Raw genomic sequence first — 23,124 nt, 5'->3', positions numbered from 1 at the left:
AGCGCCCTGAGGACCCCCCCGCGGCGGCGGGACTGACAGCGCCGAGCGGCTTTATAGGGAGAGGGGGTGTCAGGTGACCCAAATGGACCAATCACAGAGCGCCTGCCCCGGGGCGCGGTATAAAAGGGCCCGCGGCGGCACCTTGGCCGGGGTCGGTGCCCCTGGGGTGTCACTGCTGCTCTCCGTCCCGCAGCCGGTCCTCCCGCCCCAGAACTGGTCCGGAGCACAACTCGGCGGCTCCAGGGCTGGTGTGAATGTCCCCGCCCCCTCCCCCCCCCTTGCATCCCGGCCAGGGACCTGCTGGGTGGGAAGGAATTGCCAGCCGAGGGGCGGGGACAACCACATCTACCTGTTTGTGTGTGTGTGCAGCTCACCATCGTAATTACTATTGCTACTTCATTAAGCCTGTTCTAATTTTGTGGGTTGTTTTTTTTCCCCCCAACCTTAAAGTCTCTCTCCCCTATTCCCTTTTTAACTCCCCTGGGGAGGGCAGGGGGGTCACAGAGCACCTGTCACCTGGTTACTGGCTAAAACTGAGCAGTAATTCAGAGCAACCAAGTCGGATGAGCATTCTGAAGTGTCTTCCACACAGATGTACAGGGAGCCCTCTGAAATAACCTGCATTAGCAGCACCCCCAGTGACCTCATGGTAATGAGAAAGAACATTTATCCTCTCCCTTTTGCCTGGTTAGCTCTGCCAGGCAAAGCAGCTACAGTGTTTGAGTGAAAACTAGGCTGTGGCCTCCAAGTGATCAAGATCTACCCTGCTTCAAAGCAATGGCAAGATTGGCTGGCTAGACTGAACAATTTCTTTCTCCACTAACAGTTATTTGATGGAGGTGAACACTTTGCAGGACAAAAGAAAGAACCAGGTCTGTCTTCCACATTATTACAGTGAAGAGGCCCTTTTTGTCAAAGGGGTTGCTCAATGGCATTCACTTCCACTTTTCAGCAACAGGATGGTTATTGGGTCCTTAAAGATCTAGTCTCTGTTCCTGTGTGAATATTGCAGAGACAGCTGTCAAATGTCATCATTTCAGTCTCCATCTAACATGACCAAAGTCAATAATTGTCTTTTTCTGGATTAGGCTCCTTAAAAATGCTAGTAGTTTGAAAAGAAAAAAGTCAATCCCCGCTTTTCATCTTCAATTCTATTATTTGCTCTTGGTGGAGAAACTTCCTTGGTTTTAATGAGTAAACATTTTTTCAAAAGTGACCAGTGATGTCAAGTGCACAGCTTGAAACACACTGATTTTTGGGAGCAAACAGAGCATGTTCTTACAGACCAGCTCCTCTGAAGTATCCCAGGCAAGGTACTTCATGCCTCAAAACAAGATGTATTTCCCCCCTCAGTACATACCTGTCTGTTTGACCTAAGGGACAGAGGACAAAGCCTTTGCTAAACTCAAAGCTTAAATTCATCCTCTCATGTGCTTCAGGACATTTTACTTGTTAACACTGTTTATTAACTGCAAAAATTTTATCTCAATTGCCAAGAACATGTTAATTTCTACTAAGCAAATGAGGCTAATTATTTGCTTTCCACAAAGCAGACTACACTAAAAGCTCTAAATTATTTGCTTTCCTGATGAACAAGACGTGTTCTTGCTCACATATCAGATTCCATCACAGATCTGATCATGTATTAGAAAGTCAATCTAGATGGTGTGTCAAACACCAAAGATAAGATGAGGATGGGAAATGCAGGCCCCATGAGAGCAGCCCCCCCAAACCCTCTAAATACTCTGTGGAGCTGCAGAATCAAAAATGGGGTGACTGCTTTATCTGCTACATGGAATCATAAAGTGGGATGGGGGTCACTTCAGTGTACACATGAGAGAAAATCATGTCTGGGGAAAAATATGACACCATAGCCAAAAAAGGTGCATGAAGGCTCCAAGTTCAAGGGTGTCTATTTGAAAAAGAGCTTCATACTCTGACCATACTACTAATGAAGAGCAGAACCTTTCTTTAGCCTACCAGAGAAAGCACAGTGAGCAACCCTGCTTAACATCTCAGCAGCTTGACTGTACTTTACAGTAGCTCTTTGATATGGGGGGGAAAAACTCTTGGTGTCAATTGGAAGTATGCAGTTCAGCATTAGGAAGTGTTATCTTAAAAAGATTGTCATAATTTACATAACACATAATCAGTGTTCACCACACAAGCCCACAACATGGGATCACTGCTGCCCTGTTACAGGTATTTCCCTTAGGTACACATGCAAAGTACACCTTGAAGATGTACTTTGATCCAAGAGTATCTTTTCATTTTTACACGACTATTCCCTAAATGACAAAAGCTGCAGAAGGCTGTGTAGTCTGCTCTGCTAAGCAGAAGTTGTTTACATTGTGCATAGTTGTCATTGTGCATAGACCTCCTTCCTCACTGTAGTGATTCACCTGGTTTCCATAACAGCTACCTGCAAACTGGTACTACAGGCCGGCCTCCAACACCGTGTTCACTGGAATCACTTCATGGCATTTTCCTGCAACATGTCAGTTATTATCCACAGCCTGTGACTACATTTTATGGCAAACAGCTATGAGTGCTCCACAGCACCAGGGAACACAGAGCTGGTGGTGGGATAAAGCAAGTGGGTTTTGTGTAGTCCTTAGGTACACACACTGCTGACGTGCTGTGAGCACCCAGAGAGACACAGCACATATAGGCAGGTCAGAGTGAGTCCTGCTTGTCAGGACTGAAGAGAATTTGGCAAGCACATGAGGAGCCTTCAGCTCCTACCTAGACAATCTCCAGAAGCAGCCAGGAAAGAGATCAATAGGTTGTCTCATCTGGAGGATGAAGCCTCTAACAAATGCAGACCCACCCCCTAGTGCTGAGCCAAAGTGGATGCTAACATTAGACCTGGACCCACAAGAGTCTGGCTCAGAGCTAAGAACATTACATATGGATTCAAGACATTCCACCTAACTTAAGAATGAGACTACATCACAAATAGCAACACTTGCAGAAATCCTCGAGCCAGCATGAAGTGACACAGAGAATGCAGTCGTCTCATCGTGGTGCTGCAGCCAGGCTTTTCACCTCTCCTAAAAAACAGATCTCACAGGTGGTCTTTTGCAAACATACCTCTCTCCTCTTCTGAAGTCAAAGGAGACAAAGGGCTAACTCAGCTATCCAGTTTAGGATTGGCACTTATATCTTTGCATTAGCACATCTGTATTTCTTTCTGTTTTCAAGTCGCTACATCTGCATGAACCTAGCACAGAGATGCTGCTTTGAAGATCCTGTCTGGTATCTCTTTATGAAGGCAGCCCAGCTTGTTCTGAGCTATTTCTGTCATTTCTAACAAGATACTACTTTGTGCATCTGCTTAAATGCAGCATCTGTCTGTTTGCCTCACTGTACAGCTCAGGAAAAGAAGGAACATACAAGCTGAACTAAACCACAGGTCAGTATTTGTGCTACTCAGTGAAAGAGCTGGGTAACGTCAGTCTGAGGGCTTTGATCTGTTGCCCACCAAAGCAAATGATACCATTGTAAAGTCTCTTGATAACAGCTGGATTAAGAGGGAGAAAATAAAGATACATTTCAGAATATCACAGGATAAGCATAGAGCAAAAGGACACACACAAATCCCAAATTCCTAGGAGTCATGCAGTCACTCCAAAAACCTATGAGCCTCTGTACATAAAACTACTAGAGAAAAACCATGAACATTCGTAACTCATTTTCTTGTCGTTTTTATATTTTTAACCCATTGCACTGGTTATAACATGCTGTCAACAGGCTCATCAATTAGCCGTTGCCAAAAAGTGGGCTCTGAAATTCTGGAGTGGCATTAATTGGTCTCAGTAGCATATAATGAGTTTAAAAGCTCCTACCTGGGTGCCCCCGGGGATGGTGGCTAGAGGCAGACAACAATTTACAGCAGACCATTAACACATAGACCAGAAAGAGCCGGTCAGATAGAAGCATTGATTTGGCACAGAATCTCATCCTGGAGGCAGAAAAGGAAGCAGTTGAGTGAAAGAATAATGTTAGTAGCGAGTAACATAAAAATGACGTGGGGAAGGACAAGCTGAAAAGATGCTGAAGAAGAACTAGTATGGCTTGCTACAAGGCAACACTGACAAAGTCACATCCATGCCTTGGTTGGGATTAATTCTTTGTTAAGTGTGTTCCATAATTAGAAGCAAGGCAATGGCTGTCACACATCATGCTACCCACAAACACACATTAACACATTGTAAGTGCAATGCAGTTCTATGAATGTGCAAGAAGGTGTTGGTTTGGGGTTTTTTAATTAAGATCTATCCGTACTCAAATTTAAATATTTATAAGTTGTACTACTATTTTTAAACTGCAGTTGCCTCAAAAATCATGGAAACATCACTGAAAAATGTCCTTTTTTAAAATTTAATACTTCACAGGACATATTTGCTAAAGCTCTCAGCTCCATGTAGCCATGCACGTGAATGGACCTCCCAAGCACACAACATCTGTTATCTTTCCTGGAGATCAGTGTTTGCTGAGGGTTAAATACTTGTGAAACCAGCACCTTAGTCAAACATACTCTGCCAGGGTGTTAGAAATTGCATTTCAGAAAACATTTGTTCTAAAGAAAGTGGATGTTGTTAGTGTTATTCATGTTAGTGTTTGAACTAAGAACACAAATCCTCAGTAATTTTGCTGTAAATATCTACAATTAAATCCCTCAATAGCTTATGTTATGCTATTCATCATATAGAAAGGTAATCTAATCATTTTCTTAAACTCAGTTATGATGATTTATTACTTGTGCAATACATAATTGGGCATTATGCAATTGAACTCTTAGATACAAGGCTCCACAGTTTCAGCAAATGCTGTAAGCAGGAATACATCAAATTAATTAAAGGCAATTTATAGATTTGCATAAATTGAACTAAATACTGCTTTCATAGCAGTGACGTTAGCATGCAGTTAATCAGCATGCTGGGATTTGAGCAAACCTATCATAAGCATGTTTATTTGCACCAAAAAGTCCTTTGGGAACTTCCTTCCCCTGCAGATTCCAGTTCTGATGATTTCAAGTATTTTCTATACAATTTGTTTATCTATATGTGATCAGAATACCTGAGACTATTCAGCTAATCCAATATTTACAGCTCTACTGTGACAGCCAGGTGAAGTACTTCAGTGCTTCTTCTAAATTTGATAACCATCTACAAATGAAACCAAAACAGACCCCATGTTTTCTCATTTAAAAGTACTTGCACAGTTTTCCCTTTCACACGTCACAAAACAATTTTTGGTCCCTCACTGTGTGTGCATGGGGTTGTAGATAAAGCCCAAACAAATCATAAATGCACTTCTTAATATCAAAACTTAAGAGACTAAAAGGCTGTTGTATGTAAATGTACTTTAGCAAAAAAAAAAATAGTTACACTTGAGAAAATAATACATTGGTGAACCAGCCAGAATCTTCAGCTGTCCATCTAGACTTTACTCCAGCCTACAAAACTGTTTTAAAAAGCTACACAAATATTGCTAAAAATTACTCACCCTGTCTACAAATTTAAGAAAAAAAAACCTCACGTGTGAAGAAGCCACATTTTAAGGACTGATTTTTGAAAAAAGGTACTTTTCCTCTGTTTTGAGCCCAGTATGTTACGAAATGTAAATGAACCTTTACAGGAAGAAACACACTGAGGCTCTTCCACAGCAGTATACAGGAGTCTTCTGCAAGCATGAATCAAGCCCAGAAGATAAAGATGTCACTGGTCCTTGCACACCCTCCAAGTATCCTCGTATGGGTCACTTCCAGGTTAATTCAGAGCAGCTACACTTCAGCTAATAAGCCAAAGCCTAATTCATCTCTTGCACCCAGCTGAACCACATAATGCTACTGCAGCTAATGGGATTGAGTCACTGTGAAACCAGCATAAATGTTATTATTGCTGTTGATCCAATATCAGTCTAAGGAAGCTGCCCAGTAGGCTTTGAAATCAAGCTACCATTTCAGATCTTAGTCACTCAAAACTTCTTCTCGTTTTGCAATACCATCCATCTGCTGCTCTCAATGCAACCACAGGAATCTGATCCCAGCACTAGTGAAGACCCCAGCTCTGGAGTCACTCTGGAGTATCATAATGAAGACAGGGGCCTTCCTTTGGGTTTCCTGAGGTGTGTCTGAAAGCAGCATTTAATCTCTGGAATTAAATATCACAGATCAGACATTTTGAGCATGCCCTTTCTGGTGTGAGTGGATGGAAAGGACAGGTATGGAGTCCCAAATCATGCACCACGTGCTCGACAGCTGCTACTTCAGCATGTAAGTGAAGCCAGGTGTTCCACCATTCCCAGTGCAGGAGCAAAGCTGGTCTCAGTGGAAATGCTTGTGTGCTGACCTTATTACAAAACCTTTCCCAGATTATGAGTTTGATTCTTTTGAATTCATGTTCCTGAAGTTAGACAGGGGATGTGAACCCAAGTTTCATCAGGTTAACAGGGTGACCCTACCCCTTTGTAAGTATATGCAAGTCCAGGAACAAGTGTATGACTACAAAGCCAAACTAAAGGCTGCTAAAACCATCCAGTGCCAATAAAATGACACATTTGCAGACTTTGGTCTGCCTTGCAGGTAGACAGGACACAAATCCTCAGCCCACTAACATAAAAAATAAAAAGGGATCTTAAAAAAGGCCGAAGGGAAACAAAATTTGGCAGACAGATGCAGCAAGGGGTGCTGAGCCCTTCAACATCAGTGGGCTGCAGCTTTCAGAAATGTCAAGCCTTCATTCTCTGTTGGATTCAAGTGGATATTGTTGTGAACCAGCACAGCAAATCTTCAGTGTAATTTGAAAAATAAAAAGTGCTCTTACCTTGGGGACTTTGAAAGAATTTTGTTCCAGTCAAACACAATTATTTCAGTGTGTTTTTCATAGTTACTCCAGATTCCCATTTGCAGCAGCAAATAAGCCTTTCTGCATTTCAGAATTTTTCCTTCTCTTTGGGGACCTAGAAAGCAAGCCATATTACACTGCAATTAACATCTGGAATGGTGCTGTGAAATAGATCTTTGTCACCAAAATCATTGTTTCACAGTGCCATCTACAGTGCAATCTGAGGCAAAAGGCAGCAGTCGTATCGCTCCTTTCACTTGTGTCCAAGATCCCAGAGAAACTGTGATAAGGCACCTCTGAAATGTCACTCCATTAACTAAAGGCAGGGTTCTGCTAGACATGACAAACAGTGTGTGCAGCTCACTGTGTCCTTGTAACCACCTGCCCTCTCACCATCCAAGCGCTGTGCAAACTCCAAGATCCAAGACACCACCACAGTGCAAACAGATTTCCACAGGATTACTTGAAACCTTCAACAGCTTGAACCAGAGATTATTAAAGACAGGTGGAAAAATGTTTCAATGTCTTCCAAAAGATTTGGCCAAAGCCCTTGGAGTCTGGCTGCCTCAGGAGCAGAAGGTCTGTAGGGTCACAGCCCAAGGATCCTCTGTGTGATCAGTGCATTACAGCACCCTCTGACACCTTTGTCTCAACTTGCTTCCAGCATCACATCTCACACCTATACTCAGAAGCTACACTTTGAAATTACTGTGTGGAGACACTTTTGTAGCAGTACTGACACACGTTCCACAGAATAATGAGCTCAAACACTCCATTTCATACACAATCAAGTCTCTTCACTTTTATTGTTTATATTTGTTCTCTCAGTTCTATCCCCGGGCTCAAGTTGACCTTCTGCTATTGAAAACACGACTCAGTGCAATTTGTGAGAGCAATGATAACGTGGTCCTCACCTACAGAGTGAGCACAATAACCTTTTCTCATCTTCTTCCACCACTCTTTTCATTTCACTTTTCCTTTGATCAATTAGAAATTTGCTTTTAAGAAACACAAAATTACACTATCACATTGGAGGGCAAATAGTCTCAAGGGTCAAAGAAACACAGAGGCAGAAACCTTTCAGAAGCTTAGGGCAGGAAAGCCCCTGGCTCGATACACTCAGTTCCTTTCTGTTCACAACACCATGAGAAAGTAGAGTAATTGCTGGAATTAAAGAGGTACCAGGCCAGCAATCTATAATTAATCACATTTTACTCTGTCTTCACTTTCCAATGTGGAGGGTTTCAGAGTGAGCCAAATACATAAGGCAGCAGTTCTAATCAAAACAAAATGTGGGCAAAGAGATGTCTTAAGACAAAGCACTACCAGCCTGTATTAATCCTTTCTTCCACAAATACATATAAAAGAAAGAAAAATAAATCAGTGTGTCTCAAAAGGCCTATTGAGGGAAAGCAAACAAACAGGCTTTTCAATATAATATTGAATAACTCACATGGTTGTGTGGCACATTTTTACCCATTTCATAACAGGACAGATAGATAAATATATTCTTACAGTGCCCTTGTAAAAATCAATATTGCAATATACTAACTTGGGTTTTAGTGCTTATCTGTTCCATAATTTTATTAGAGAGGGGAAAAAAAACAACCAAATAGTGTAGATGGATCTACAGGTAAACACTAACTTCAGTGTAATCTGTTCTGTAAACACGTTCAACAATTGGTAAAAGACAAGGAAGTATTGATTATTATAACTCATTCCAATTAAATGGATACTGCAAAAGCAGTGGATGATGCAGCCACCAGCAAATCTTGGGGCTTTCTTCTGCCTCCCAGGCACTGATAGTTCTTGATAAAATAGGATTGTGTGAGGGGGGCATAAGGCAAACTCCTACAGTGCAATCTTAAGACTGAGATTCAGCTGGTTTATATCAATATAGGAGATGGATCAGATCAGAAGCAAGAGGCTCACCCAGTTAGTAACAGTAAAAGGAGTTTCAGGCTTCTCATGATGAAACAATGTTTTGTGTGTGTTCTCTGTTTGGGGGTTCCACTGCCAGTCCCTGCCTCTGCTCTCCAGTTAAATGAGTCTAAATAGCATTTCCCTATGCCAGAGAAGCATTTCAAGAACAGAAACAATAAAGGTCAGAAGTTATTTGAAAACTATGGACACTGCACAATTCTTTTGACAGATGGAATAAGACAGCATTTTAAATTAGGTACTTTTCCTACGAATATTTACATGTTGTAAAATACTTCTTATGGCTACTTTCTGTAGAGAATAAATTACTAAACCATTTAATGCCATCTTTTATAATAAGCTATTAAATAATTTATAAAATCTCCATCTATTAAATATTTAAAAGGCCTTAATTTCTCTATTCTTACTAAGTCCTCACTAAAATAAAGACAGTGCATCCCTTAAAAGACTCCCCTTCTGCAAAGCAACTGGTTAAGAAGGAAGCCAAGTGTGGGCAACTTGACTTCCCAGGGCAATTTGCCAGCCTGAGAGTTTAACCCCACGCTCAGCCCCTTGAACAGCTGCTGCCCTGCTGGATAAAGAACCGAGAGAAAACAGAGCAGCATCTTCAATCAAGATGCAGGGGAAAAAAACCCCAAAATCTAGCCTGGTCACTACCTGGATGTGAAAAGTGCTGCTGTTTGCGGGGCAGCCAGACTGAAGGGTGAACACCTGCATGGGCAGTGCTACCTGTTACCCAGCGGCTAACGAGGGCAGGGCGCCCGTTTCAGGGCTCAAGGACAAGAAACTCAGCACCAACCCTCCCCAAACCCCTTCCTCCCCCCGGGGCAGGGCAGGCGCTGCCCGGCTCCTCACGGGTGACACTCGGGGCAGCCCAGAGGAGCTTTAGTGCCGCGAGTGGGGAAACCTCCTCCTGCAGCAGCTTCACCTTCCCGTGGGCGCTCAGCCCGTAGGGGGGTGACCCGGGGGGGCTGCCCAGGCCCCCCAACCCGCTCCCCGCGGCGGGGCTCGGCTGCCCCCCCCGCAGAGCCTCTATGGCCAGCGCTGCCTTGTGCCAGGGCGGGCCGTCCGTGCTAATGAAGGGCCGTCATTAATCACATGAACGTGTCGCTGTCACAGGGCTCCTCTGTTCCCCCTCCTGGGGCTCCCTGCCCTGTCTCCTCAAGGCGCCCTGGGAACCGACAGAAATGGCCCAGCAGAGGAAAATCATGCGATTTAGATTCTGAATTTATTCCCTCGACCCTCACCCAGAAATCTCTGCATCAGGTCAGGTAACTTTAGCTTATCTGAAGACTTGGAGTGGCAGTAAATTCACCACAGCTAAACTACCCCAACAGTTAATTAACCTCACTTTAAACATTGCACCCGATTTCCAAGCTGAATTTGTCCAGTTTCTGCTTCCAGGCATCTGATCTCATTAGGGCTCCTGCTGGCAGATGAAAGGGCCCCTGCTCCCTGAACTGCTGCCCAGCTCTGCTGCCCAGCTCTGCTCCCCAGCTCTGCTGCCCAGCACTGCTGCCCAGCTCTGCTCCCCAGCACTGCTCCCCAGCTCTGCTCCCCAGCTCTGCTCCCCAGCACTGCTGCCCAGCACTGCTCCCCAGCACTGCTCCCCAGCTCTGCTGCCCAGCTCTGCTCCCTAGCACTGCTCCCCAGCTCTGCTGCCCAGCTCTGCTCCCCAGCACTGCTCCCCAGCACTGCTCCCCAGCACTGCTGCCCACCCTGCCTGCCCGCAGCCCCTGACACAGGCCCAGCTCTCACACCGGTGAGGTGGAGGAAACCTCTCCTTGAAGGGCTTTGCAATATTAAATCCAGAATGCAGCTCTTCTCTGCATTGCTCACCATTTCTCAGTGTCAGGTATTTTGAAGGGGACCTCAGAAGACAGAGTAACCAGAGGTGATCTTTACCCACACCACAAGCAGAGGTAACAAGCCTTCCAGCTGGTACCTCATCTTCCCTCCTGATAGATCCTGCCTGCCTACCCAGCTGGCACAGCACACAGGAACTAGCTGGGGCTTTAAGGTCTCGTTCTGCCCATCATTACTCACACCAAGTAAGTTACACCAGGCAGGAAGGCACTATGCAAGCTTAAGGACACAAAGTTATGCATCTAGTAATTAATGTCAGACTGCTCTCCCACTGCAAGGAAGCAAAACTTGTATTGAGCCCAATTCCTCTCGCAGAGTCAACAGGAACTTTCCCACTGCATTTACTCTCCCACAGGGATCCCCGAGAGGCCCGATCACATCAAGCTCCACAACATAAGGCAAACAGAAATGAGAAGAAGGCTCTTCAGACAGAAAGTTAGCTAAAGGAGGCAGTACCAAACTGCAAGGGTGCTGCCTCACTTTTAAGCCAGGCAGGTAGCCAAAAAGCCACAGGGAGGCTGCAGCAATTCCCAGCACCCTTCACCTGCAATTTTTAAGTGCTTTTTGATTACATCACTTTCCATTTATGACATCAGTCTCTGCTGGCAGCCTCTCAGTCTGTCACCCTTTCCACAGGAGTATTTCAAAATCTCACTTAGAAGCAACTGGGGGAGGTGGAGAAAGAAAGAAAAAAATGCAAACAAGATCTTGAGGAAATAAAACTCACAGCCTCCTGAGTGGAGCACTGAACTGCTATGACATCCACATAACATGAAGTAGCAACCACACCAGCAGCCAGACCATCCACACATCCTATCTGCCATGTGCTTTGGGGGAAATGTGTCTGTCTTCACCAGCACTTGGAGTTCTCTAGGATAGATCTGTCTGCACTGTTTCCTTTAGAGATGAGCACAAACCTTCCATCCATTGTGGGCATGTTAAGAGTATGTGCTGAAAGGACTGCAAAAATATGCCTAAACCACCCCAATTCTCTGTCCCAATCATTGTAGCCTTTCTCAATTAATTCTGCCAGAGCTGCCAGAGTGAGAATAGTGGGTTGGGTGGATCCTCTGTTGGAAAGTCTTTTTCAGCTGAACTTTTTCAGTTTAAGACAGAGCTTGTGACCCCCAGATATAATCCAGTGGAGCTCGGGTCACACGGTAGTGGCAACAGCAGTGCACAGAATCAGAAGACAAATTCAAGCAAAGGTCTGAAGGTGAGAGCTAAAGGACTGCCAGAAGATCTCAAGTTCACACAGTGTAAGGAGAAGTTTGAAATCAAAGCTGTTGCCTCCTCTGCTGAGACAGAACAAGTCAGATGTCTACTCAGAACCTGATGCAATGCAAACAAGGGCTAGTTCAGGTCCCCTCCAGGCAAGGGAACAGGAGCTTCTTCATATACACTGACTTCAGTGTATCTTCTGGGGACCTGTGGTCACCATGGCTCACAGCTTTCATACATATTTACATGGCAAGAAGTAGACTTGCACATGAAGCATATGAGTGATGCTGGCACAAATAACTGATCACTTGCAGTTCCAAAGTATGATCTCTGCATATGAGAAGATCACCTAAATTAAACAGAATCTCATGTAGAAAATGAACTATTAAGAAAATGCTTTAGACCCTGATCTCTCAAGTCAAACTGAGTCCACATTTTCCCTCCAGAAAAAAAATCCTCCCACACCAACAGGACTGCTCAGAGAGTGAATTCTATTCTAGTGGTAGAGTCAGAATAGTCCCTTTTCTCCATAAAGCACTTTTTATTATTCATCACCATCCTGCAAAGAACTCTTCTGCCAAAGTAAACTCCTGAAGAGGTAAGTATTGCCATCAAGGTTTCATTTTTAAGTTTGCACTGACTTCCCAGCTCAAACAGCCAACACAGCATATCTCCTCATTACAGCCCAGCTTTTCAACTCTTTCAACTACATTTATCAGAGAGAATTTTTCATTGTGATGATCCAGGTTCTCAGTCCCACACTACAGCTCAGAATCTTCCCCACCCCCTGGTGTATGGCCTACTTAAGAGATGGGCAGACTTGCAGGCACCGTGTTCAAGGAAGCACAGGAATTGCTTCAACCCTGTTCAAAGAGGAGGCAGAGCAGAGACAGTGCCCTGCTCCACTCCCAACAGACTTCTTAGAAGCAGAGCAGTACTCGCATTCAGCCAGCAGCACACCAGAAAATGTGGAGAGAAACATCTTTGAAGAAACTCTCTTTAGCAGGATGTTTCAGACAAGGCAAATACATGTTTTCCCCTACTGCAAATTTTGCCTGCCAGGTAGCAAGGCAGAAAAGTTGTTGCAGAGATTATCCTGAGCAGTAAGACATTGTTTTCTATACCCTGAATTGATGGAGGAATTTCATTTTACCCATAGAAGGACAAGATCACTAACCCAGTAGCTATAAAAGCAGGTCATTCACCTTTCTTGCCCCTCAGCGAGCCAAGTGAGCTGGTAGGTTACTTTGCAGAGATCACTTGGGGAAGGGAGGGAAGGGATGGAAGAGGGGTCCTTATGTCCATTTGTGCCTCTGGATAATGAACTGGGAGGTCCCAGACCTGTTCTGGGTGCCCGGTGGGCAGCCCAAGGCTCACACACAAGAAGTAGATGATCACTGACGGTGTGACCATTAAAATTATGAACACAAGGCAATCCCAAGGAAATGACATTAAAATTGAGAGACTCAGCAAGTGTGAGCAGTAAAGAAATACTGAAGTAGCTGTGTTTGTTTAGTCCAGAGTTCATTGTCTCCTTCTAGAGGCTGTTTCCTTCAAGAGGTTTGCTTTAAAGAAGGGTGTGATTTAAAGAAGTGGTTCTTTCTGCAAATAGCAGAAAGATAAATTAGGCATCCTGCAAAGATCATTTGTTGGGTGCATGAGGAGAAGCTTTCTGTATCTAAGTATGGTAAACTAGTGGTACAGTTTGCTCAATAAACCCCTGGAACCTTTGATGGAGGTTCTTTTTTTTAATTGGGTGAAAACCTGTGGGGCGGTCAAGGCGCCTTTTTCCATCGATAGGGGCTGGTTACCTGTTTGCTCAGGGTCTGTAACACAACTGTATCTGCTTTGAATGCAATGAAAGCACTAGAATATAAATGCAAAGTGAATAGTCACTGTTCAGTGTCCTCCTCAGTACCCTGACCACAGACAGTCCTCAAGTCAGAGGTTAGTGGAAGAAAATTGTTGCAGAAAGAAACGGAAAATATCTCCTAACCATACTGATTTTTAATTTACTTAGTTATTCCATGCAGATAAGGTCAGCTTGTGTTCTATTTAGCTATCTTTCAGGTGGGACTGAGGGTTCTTACACAGCCAAATTTGGTTCCTTGTGATTCTACTGCATCACAACACTATGTTCTCTTATTATTCCCCAAAACACCTCATTCACAGTAAGTAGTTTCAACCTGCCTGCTCGTGCTTCCCTAAGCTGTGTGAGGCCCTGACTGCAACAGGGTCTGTCCATTTCTGTGTCACCAACACAGATATGTTTTGTCTCAATTCAGGAAACACTCCAAAGAGGAAGCACAGAATAACTAGTTTTTCTTTTGGAACACAAATATGCTTTAGGAGCAGTGGATGCACACTGGCTGATGAAGAATCCCAACTGTCTGGGCATATAGGATAATTGTTCCACTTGGGACTCATTAGCTAATTGTTCAAAGATTCCAAGGAAAAGCATTTCATAAATATAGCACTAAATTTCCAGAGGTGTAATTATGGGTTGAATGCACATTTTTAGCACCTGTGTTATCAACTACACAACACACCACAAGATACTTTGCTATTGGCTTATCTGTTACCTCTCTCAGTGTCTGGGTAGTACACAGGGTAACTACTAGGAAACTGAAAAGTAACATTTTTTATATTCCCATTTCTGTACAAAGATAACACAGTCAGCTTGGGATTGGTTGAAAATCCTGCCCCTAGCATATAGAATCTCTTGTGGCAAAAGGACAAAACTTGTGCAGCAGGAGGGAGGCACAGACCAAAGAGCTGTAACCCAGCTTCTTGATCTTGTTTTGTCACTTGGCTTTCATGCCAGGGGACAAGCTTTTTGCTCAGTGTTAAGAAACATGGTTAGTTTATAAGAGGCTGCTTCTCAAGTTATATTTAAAAAATCCTTGCTCTACTGAATAGTAGATTTCAGAATGGGGTTCCTGACCCATCAATTCAGGAACTGTTACTAAAAAAATAAAAGTGTAATATCATTCCTTATTTTATGTAATTGAAGGGCAGAGGCAAAATACTGCTAATAAGCTAGCAAGGCATTTGTGTGACATGAGGACTTTGAGCTGGATCAATGAGCAATTGCCCTTTAAAGGAGAATCCAGTCGTGTTCAATCTTGATCCTAGTTAAATGGAAAAACAGAACAACCCACATATTCAGAACAAATCTCAGAGTTGTATTTGCTTTTCTATGGTTTGGCAACATCCTGCTTGGCTGGAAGAACCAACCTTCACAAAGAGGGCACCTGCACAGTGCAGGGCACTGTCTGAGCTGGGGGGAACTGAATTCCTATTCCAGCACTGACAGGACTGCTCCTGAGTCCTGAGCCCTGGGCTCTGCTCAGCATTGTACCATGAGGAAGTATCTGCTTGTCTGGAGCCAACTGGAGAACCACAAGCACAGTATGGACATGGCAGGGTTGGGTTTAGCTCTCACTGAGGTTGAGAGACCTGGATGAGGCTGCAGCTGTACACTCTGTGTTGTGCTCCTCAGATACCAGAAGTCATATAAAGTTTTCCAGTTCCTGACAGCAGCCTACTACTGAGTCAAGAAGAAAAATGAGCAGGTAGATATATCTGTTAATTATCTCCTGAGCCATTTGTCCTGTGGCCCTGGAATCAATATTACGTTGACAGGAGAAAAAGCAAATTTAAAAAGTGGACAGAGCTCAAAAAGATGCATCGTTTGTGATGTGCAAGCAGCCTGCCCCAGCTGCTTTACCTGCCCTGGCAGACCACTGACAGGTACATGGACTGACTCTCCCTCCCTCCTGCAGGCTGTTGTCTTTCTCCTAATGACAAGAAAAAATCCAATATGAATATATAAGGTAACGTGCTCACTCAGGTATTTTCATTCCCAGCAGTACCAGTGACTACATGCTCTGATGCAAGAGAGTTTCACAAGTCCCATAAATTACATTTTGCCACCTCACTTCCAGAAAGAACTTCCTTCATCTTTTCCTTTTCTTCAGGTCTCTCCTTCTTCAGCTCTGTTTCTTGTTTGAAGAAACAAGAGGCACCTCTTCCTGTCTCCTCTGGGCAGCTGACCTTGGCAGCAGCATGTCTGTGAACATCAAGAGAGTGACTGGCGGGCAGGGAGAGACCCCTCCTGAGTTATGTAGTGATCAACTGTGAAGAAAGGTCTCCCTGTTTAAAGCAGGGTAATCATCTGCTGGCTGCTGTTTTCACCCCTTCACAGATTGAGCTCTGGCTTCTGTTGCAATGTAAAAAGAACAAACCTCAAAAGATGCTGAGGGATTGGGAAGGAGAACAGAGCTAGACACCTTGCTGTCACTTTTCTACCAAGGCAGGACAGCAGCAGCCACAACAGGCTGGTACTGCTCTTGGGAGAAGGTGTGAGCATGGGATTTCCCCCTCAAACACCTGAGCTGTCCTTCCAGCCACTCTCACAGCTCAAGTAACAACATGTTTCCATAAAGGAGACTCAATCAGTTGCTCTGATTGTACTTCAGCCAAACTTGGAGTGAGTAACAGCAAGTCCTTTTCATGGCTAAAGCTAGAAACTTTCTTACCTGGTTAAAAACAAACAAAAAGTATTCTTCATAAAGCTCAGAAAAAACTGACTTTCAGTTCCTAATCCGCTTAGGATGGATTTTTATTTTTCTATTGCACCTTCCCTCATGCACGAGCCACTTCATGATCACATAACCATGAGCATGATTGATGGGAGGAGCTGGAGGAGGACAAGTGGCATAATCTTAATTATGCTGTGAAATGTTTAGGGTTGGAAATGAAGCATGAGATCACTCCACTTCCCCTACCTCACTTTAAGGCAATTATGGTTGTTGAAAGTACTAGTTTGCTGATTGTTTATTTTCAGGGTAAACAACATTCAGCTTTTAATCAGCTTTTCATCATCACTGGTGAGCTATTAACTCTCTTAAAATAATTAGAAAACAGAGAAGAAAAATCTCCTCCATTTAGTTTCATCCTGGAAACTGGAACTTTATGAAAAAAATCCTCAAGATTCACAGAAAAAAAACCCAAACCAGAAATAAAAGTTAACTTAGTAACACATTCAGTTCAATCTTTTAATAATGAGACCATTTGCCAGAGAAGTGGGAAAACAAATCATGAAAAACTCAGACATATTGAATATCTTTCCACGAAGCCTGACACTAGTCACCCACCCTGTCACACCAGCATTGCCCTGTTCTCCTCCTTTCAAATCCCCCTCTGAATAGTGTCTCCTCCCCTTCATGTTTTCTGGAGCACTGTCCCTTCACCACAGCCTCCAGTTTTAGTGCCACACTGGCATTGCTTCCCCTCACCTCCCCCAAACACCATTTGTCTGCAGTGATGCTCACAATGGCAGAGCCCAAGAAAATAATCACCATTTCTCTTTCTGTGGATTGTGCTTCTTGAGCTTGTATGATATTATGGATATTGGCATCTGAATAAGAACCAGTATTTTCAGCCAACTTGGGTGGACACTCAGTTATAGATGCTGAACATGTTTATGTTTTTAAGGAAACAGATTGCAGGAGGCTGCCATTTCTGGGAGCTCTGCCTGTTCACAGAATCTTGTCTCTCAGAGCCCCACAGAACATATTTTTTCCATTTTTGAATGAATGAACTGTGAACACTGTCCTGAGGGAAGCAGTACTCAAACATAACTACAATAAAACAAGCAGCCTCGAAAATTCAATCATATTAGAATTAGCAGCAGGTATGAAATGCCTCAACAGATACTACCCTTCTGTGGTTTCAGGTAGACAAGATAACTGAAGAATCCTTCCATCTCACATACAGCTTTCCAGTAGCTTTCCCCACTGAAAACACACCCTCCACACGCCTCATCTACTTCCACCCCACTGCCACATACACCTGCACCAGTTGGCTGGTTGTAATTCACAGGCAGTCACCCTTACAGGAAAACAAGAACAATGAGCACTTTGCTAGATGCTGAGCCAGTTGCTGTTGCCCTGGTGTTGAACCACTGCTCAACAGGTAATGTCCCTTTCAGGGTGGTGACCAGACGATGTCCTGTGTGTGCTCCTAAGATGCAGCTAAGCAGCCTTTGCTAAGAGACTGGGGGATAGACATGCTTTGTTGCTGTCACATGGCAGAGAACATCTCCTCAAAGCCAAGAAGGGATGCCCGCCTTGATGGCAGGCATTAGTCAAATACAAGTTCTCAGATCCTGTAAGAGCTAACTGAACAAAAACGTAATGGACTGTGAAAACCAGGTCAGGCTGGGGAATGCATTCTCAGGGACAACTGACTAAGGAGTGTGTGAGGGGCTAAACTAATCAAGCACTCCCCCATCAGGATCCAAATAGTGGTGTTTTGGGGGTTTTATTTTTTCAGTTGCCCATTGGAAATGAGTTGAGATTCACTTTAAAAAGGGATTCTTCTTGTAAATCGATCAGTTTTAGACCCATTTGACCTAGTAGTGTCTCTTTAAAGATTAATGAACTGGAAAACAAAAGTGAAACTCTCTCACTTTAACTGTTCCCATCTGGGTTTCCTGCACTGTGAGATACATTTATAAAGAGGCCTGTGGAGTGGTTGTATCATTGATTCAAATTCCAGGGTTATTGCATGAGCATTTCCATAGCCTGGCAATAGGGAAGACAGGCACACAAGCTGAGAGGCTGCCCTTAGCAAAGACAGGCACAGGACTCTTTGAAATTAAAAACTGCTGGTATTAAAAATGCACTGCCTCTCAGGGACCATCACAGCAATTTGTTAGACCTTCTACTTTAATACTTGCCACTAATGAAATGCAAAACAACACTAATTTAAAAAAAATATATATATATGGAAAAATCACTTATTGGATTTATATTTTCTCTTAAGTGAAACCCCTTCCTTGCAAACACCATGCATTTTGGCCAAGATTAGCAAGGTAATTGAACCTTCACTCACCAGAGAACACCACTGCATCCAAAAAAATGATACAGACTTTCAATTTTGAGCTGTACCTTGCACTGTTTCAGGCAACCCCCACTTGTTCTCACATAGCTATTTTTTGCCAATTTAATCTAATATTTGTTTTCAAACCAGAGATTAAGTCCTATCCACTCCTATCCTCTTAAATTCACAGTGTTTCAGACAAAATTCCTTTTTCTGCTCACAGGTCCTGTTTGGTGAGCACCCAAAGGACATTTTTTTAAAGAGGGCAACCACCCATATTTTACTCAGTCCTTTTTATTAGCTGATGACTTTGAGCAAATAGAAGGAATACTTGGGTATTTATCTGTTCAGTTTTTTCAGACTGTACAATTTTGAGGAGGCATTTGTGAGTATGAAGTGGTTTATTATATCTGCATGGCAGAAAGATGACATAACTTGCTTGGTATATTGACACTACTGCATAAAACAGAATAAATGGTCTGTGGAGGTGTTTGGTGAGCACCCAAAGGACATTTTCTTAAAGAGGGCAACCACCCATATTTTACTCAGTCCTTTTTATTAGCTGATGACTTTGAGCAAATAGAAGGAATACTTGGGTATTTATCTGTTCAGTTTTTTCAGACTGTACAATTTTGAGGAGGCATTTGTGAGTACGAAGTGGTTTATTATATCTGCATGGCAGAAAGATGACATAACTTGCTTGGTATATTGACACTACTGCATAAAACAGAATAAATGGTCTGTGGAGGGTGTGGTTTATAATTTTAAATATTTTTTTTTTTACACTCCAGCCAAAAACAGTTGGTTTCTTAAACAATTATTTTATCCTTTTTAATTTGACTGCTCAACTGTACAAGAATTCCTAATTATTTCTCTGCTTGCAATAGCACCATCCAACTTATTACCTGAGAGTAACAGTATTGCATAAATAATCCATTGCCTCTTTAACCTGAAGGCCTGAACATCTGGTCTTCAAGAATATGAAACATTTCTAATTTAATAATGGATTATTCCTATCATAGTCACCCTCACAGGAATGTATTCCTTTCTGAAGCTTCCTGTTCTCCTCTCAGGAGGATTTAGGGTCAAATAGATCATTCAATAACAGTGGTCATCCTCCAGCAGAGACCCAGAAGTGCTGGGAGTGATCCAGAGCAGGCTCGTGAAGAGCCAGGAGCCACGTGCTGGGTGTCAGCCTTCAGGCCAGCAGCCTGAGAGCTGCAGTGAGGGATCAGCAGGCTGGGCTCTAGAATCAGAGAATGGTTTGGGTTGGAAGGGACCTAAGAGATCATTTCGTTCCAAGCCCCGACATGGGCAGGGACGACACCCACTAGATCAAGTTGCTCAGAGCTCCATCTAACCTGTCCTTTAACACTTCCAGGAATGGGATTTCCACAATGTCCCTGATCCAGTGTCTTACCACCCTCACACTAAAGAATTTCTTCCTAATGTTTAGCATTGTCATCTTTGCTTTGCTCCTGGATCTATGCTAAGTTAGCAGAGCTTTCTGAATATGATATTTAAGCCTGGTTTAAGCTCCAGCACAACAGTATAGACAGTGCTCTAGGCTATCTGGGACCTCTTGGAGCTCTAATCTACCAGAGACCTCTGGCCAACCTGTCTCCTGAGACATGTGTCCCAAAGCACAGAGCCACAGCCAAATCCTGTGTGTTGTACAGTGTTGACCAAAAATGTTTTGGAGTGAAAGCAAAAATCCAGAGGTTGCTCCACTAGCACAGAAGACCAGTCAGTACCAGTATCTCTGCTGTGCCTGGGTAAGCTTCAGCTGAATTTGCACAAGGAGCAGAATTATTTTTCCTAAACATCTCTAAGAAAGATCTACTAAGCACCATGTAGTGAAAATAAAGACAAACCAGAGTTGACAAGTTTGCAATTAATTTTCCTTGCCTCTTATTTATGTCTTTGAGTCTGGCAGTCTTCCTCTTCTGAATGGGAAAGACTGGCTCCATTTGTTACTCCTAACAGGAAAATTCATACGGTGGCAGGTGTTGGCTACTCGTTTCATGGACACAGGTATTAAGTGTAACCAAAAGCTGAAGCAAGGCAAAATGAACAAAACAGGAGAAAAGGAAGCCCAAAGCACCAGTCTGCCCTAGTGCTTCACAGTTTAGCAGGACAGCTCTGGGTGCAATCTCAAAGGGAGACACTGTGCTGTCAAACCAGCCCATGGAAGCTCTACAGGGACATCCTAACAGACTTCTCAGCTCCTGCCCTATCAACCAACAAAGAGCTTACCCAGACATATTATAGTCTCCCTGCAATCTCTTCCCATTAACAGTATAGTCTGCTTACAACACACCATCCCTCTTTCCATCACCCAACTGAATTAATTCAAACAGGGCAGCCCTGAGTCTAGCATTAGGAGAAGGCAAAGTCAAAAAACTTTTGTGAACCAGCTGTACTCTTACCCTAGAAAGCTAACAGAGATGTCTAGAAAAAGTAGGAAGAACTAACCTTCAAAACAGGCGTTGGACAATGTGTTTGCAGCAGAAAGGCAGTGACCCAAGGACCTGAAGCAGAAGCTCAGCCATGCTTGTCAAATGATGTGTTTGCAGCAGCAGTGAGATTTGGGAAAACATATTCTGAAAAAAAAAACAACACAACAGGATCTTGAAGCTTGAAAACAGCATAACTTGGGAGTCACTTAGAATTTAAACATGAGAATTGTGAAGGCTTTATTCAAGGCACAGCACTATCCACATAATTATTCCCACCAGGGAATCCACCAGTGGAACTTGCTCTGCTACCTGAGACCAGAAAAAAACCAGAAGACTTTGTGACACAGCAGCCCTTCCAACAAGAGGCTGTTTATCTCCTCCTTTAATAAAACCAACCCCCATGTCTTAGAGTATCTCCTCCTAACAGCCCCTCCCTCTATCCTGTACCCTGACGAGAGCTACATGATCTCAAAAGGCACATTGGATGAAAGGAGGCCCCGAGATGTTCCTTTCTCATCATGTATAATTTGTAAAGCTAGTAAAAAAAAAACAACAACAAACCAGCAAGCAGTTGAGCCTGGAATTCTGCCAGCTCTGATATTCCTAGCACATGTGATCAAAGAGCAGAATTCGCCAGTTAGTGGAAGAACAATCAAGCTCGTAACCTGATTCCCACCAGCAAAGGCAAAGCCTGCAAACATCACTGGTGATCAGAGAACTATTTCCATCAGGCTGTGTTGCACTAGGCATGAAACATCTGCAGAGCCAAGGCCTGCTTAGGCTGAAGTTGGGGCAAATAGTTCCAAGAATTTGACATTCCTGATTCACCAGCAGTTACCAAAAGAACAAGAACTGAAGACACCACGAAATCACACTGAAAATTAAAGAAAAGGTCATAATGAATGGATTTTATGTAATACTCCAGGTTATGTTACAGCATATTGACACGTGCAGCAAATTAAAGCAGCTAATTCATCTTCCTACCTTCCACTGATAATTTTTAATTAAGTCACTTATCTTTATCTACATATTTAAGAATGTAGATCTTTCATTATTCATTTCCTAAGGAAAATCAATGTTGTCCTGATTTGCTACAGCTCAAACAAGTGAGCAGTGTTAGCAAAGATAAAACAGCCTAATAGAAAAATAATTAATTAACTTTATTAACAAGCCCTAAGAAAAATGTAATTGAGCACTTCTTCATACTCCTGGAAGTCTGAATTATGAACCAAAAACTTAATGGTGTTCAGTAGGGCTAAAATATACATCCTGGATTTTAAAAAAAAAAAAAAAGAATAAAAAAGTTTATGAATAAAAAGGGAGAAAACTATTAAAATAATCCAATGAAATATTTTAGGAATTTCATCCCCAATACTGAATTTTACTCTAAAAGCCACTATCAAAAAGCTTCACAGTCTGTAATGAATTAAGAGCCTGTAGCACTGGTTAGATGTGAGTGTGTAAAGGCCTCTCCACGGCACAGTTTGGAAATATTTGCACATCAATTCAGACTCTGGTTTTACACTGGGGATTCTAAAGCTTTGTAAAAGGCCCAGTGAAAAGAGTCAACTTTGAATCTCAGTTTCTAGAGGAAGCAGACTTTTTCTAGTCATCTTAAGTGTCCTTTTCTTCTCAGGGTGACCTTAGCTTTCAGGTTTGTAAAATGGTTTTCTCTTGTGTTCAATCCTACTGTGTAATAAATTTTAAAAATGACTATTTATCTTCTTTAATATATTAGTCATCTGGAGCAAGAGAAGCCTCTGTGGGAATTTTTGCTATTGAGTTTGCTGAAGCTGAAGTCAATGCTGATTTAGAAAATATAACTTACGCTTTAGTAGCAAACAATCATGAATACATTTCTTGGAATAACATCTTCCCATTCTCCTCCAGCAGCCTGT

At 43.0% G+C, this 23,124-nt stretch overlaps 1 protein-coding gene across 1 annotated transcript in view; it reads right to left on the bottom strand.

The window, feature by feature from the left end:
* Positions 1–6,910, bottom strand: part of FAM19A4 (family with sequence similarity 19 (chemokine (C-C motif)-like), member A4) — a 49,806-nt gene extending 42,896 nt beyond the window's left edge. Inside the window, exons 1-2 of the mRNA XM_009996942.1 lie at positions 6,831–6,910; positions 3,849–3,964 (exon numbers count right to left, since the gene is read on the bottom strand). Coding sequence (XP_009995244.1) covers positions 3,849–3,964; positions 6,831–6,910 — 196 coding nt within the window. The remainder of the gene's footprint in view (positions 1–3,848; positions 3,965–6,830) is intronic.
* Positions 6,911–23,124: the final 16,214 nt, after the last annotated feature.

This window comes from Chaetura pelagica, unplaced genomic scaffold, assembly GCF_000747805.2.
Source record: "Chaetura pelagica isolate M959 unplaced genomic scaffold, ChaPel_1.0 scaffold24, whole genome shotgun sequence".
Classification (NCBI taxonomy): domain Eukaryota; kingdom Metazoa; phylum Chordata; class Aves; order Apodiformes; family Apodidae; genus Chaetura; species Chaetura pelagica.
Note: the sequence above shows the minus strand (reverse complement) of the source record. Positions and strands in the feature narration are given on the sequence as shown.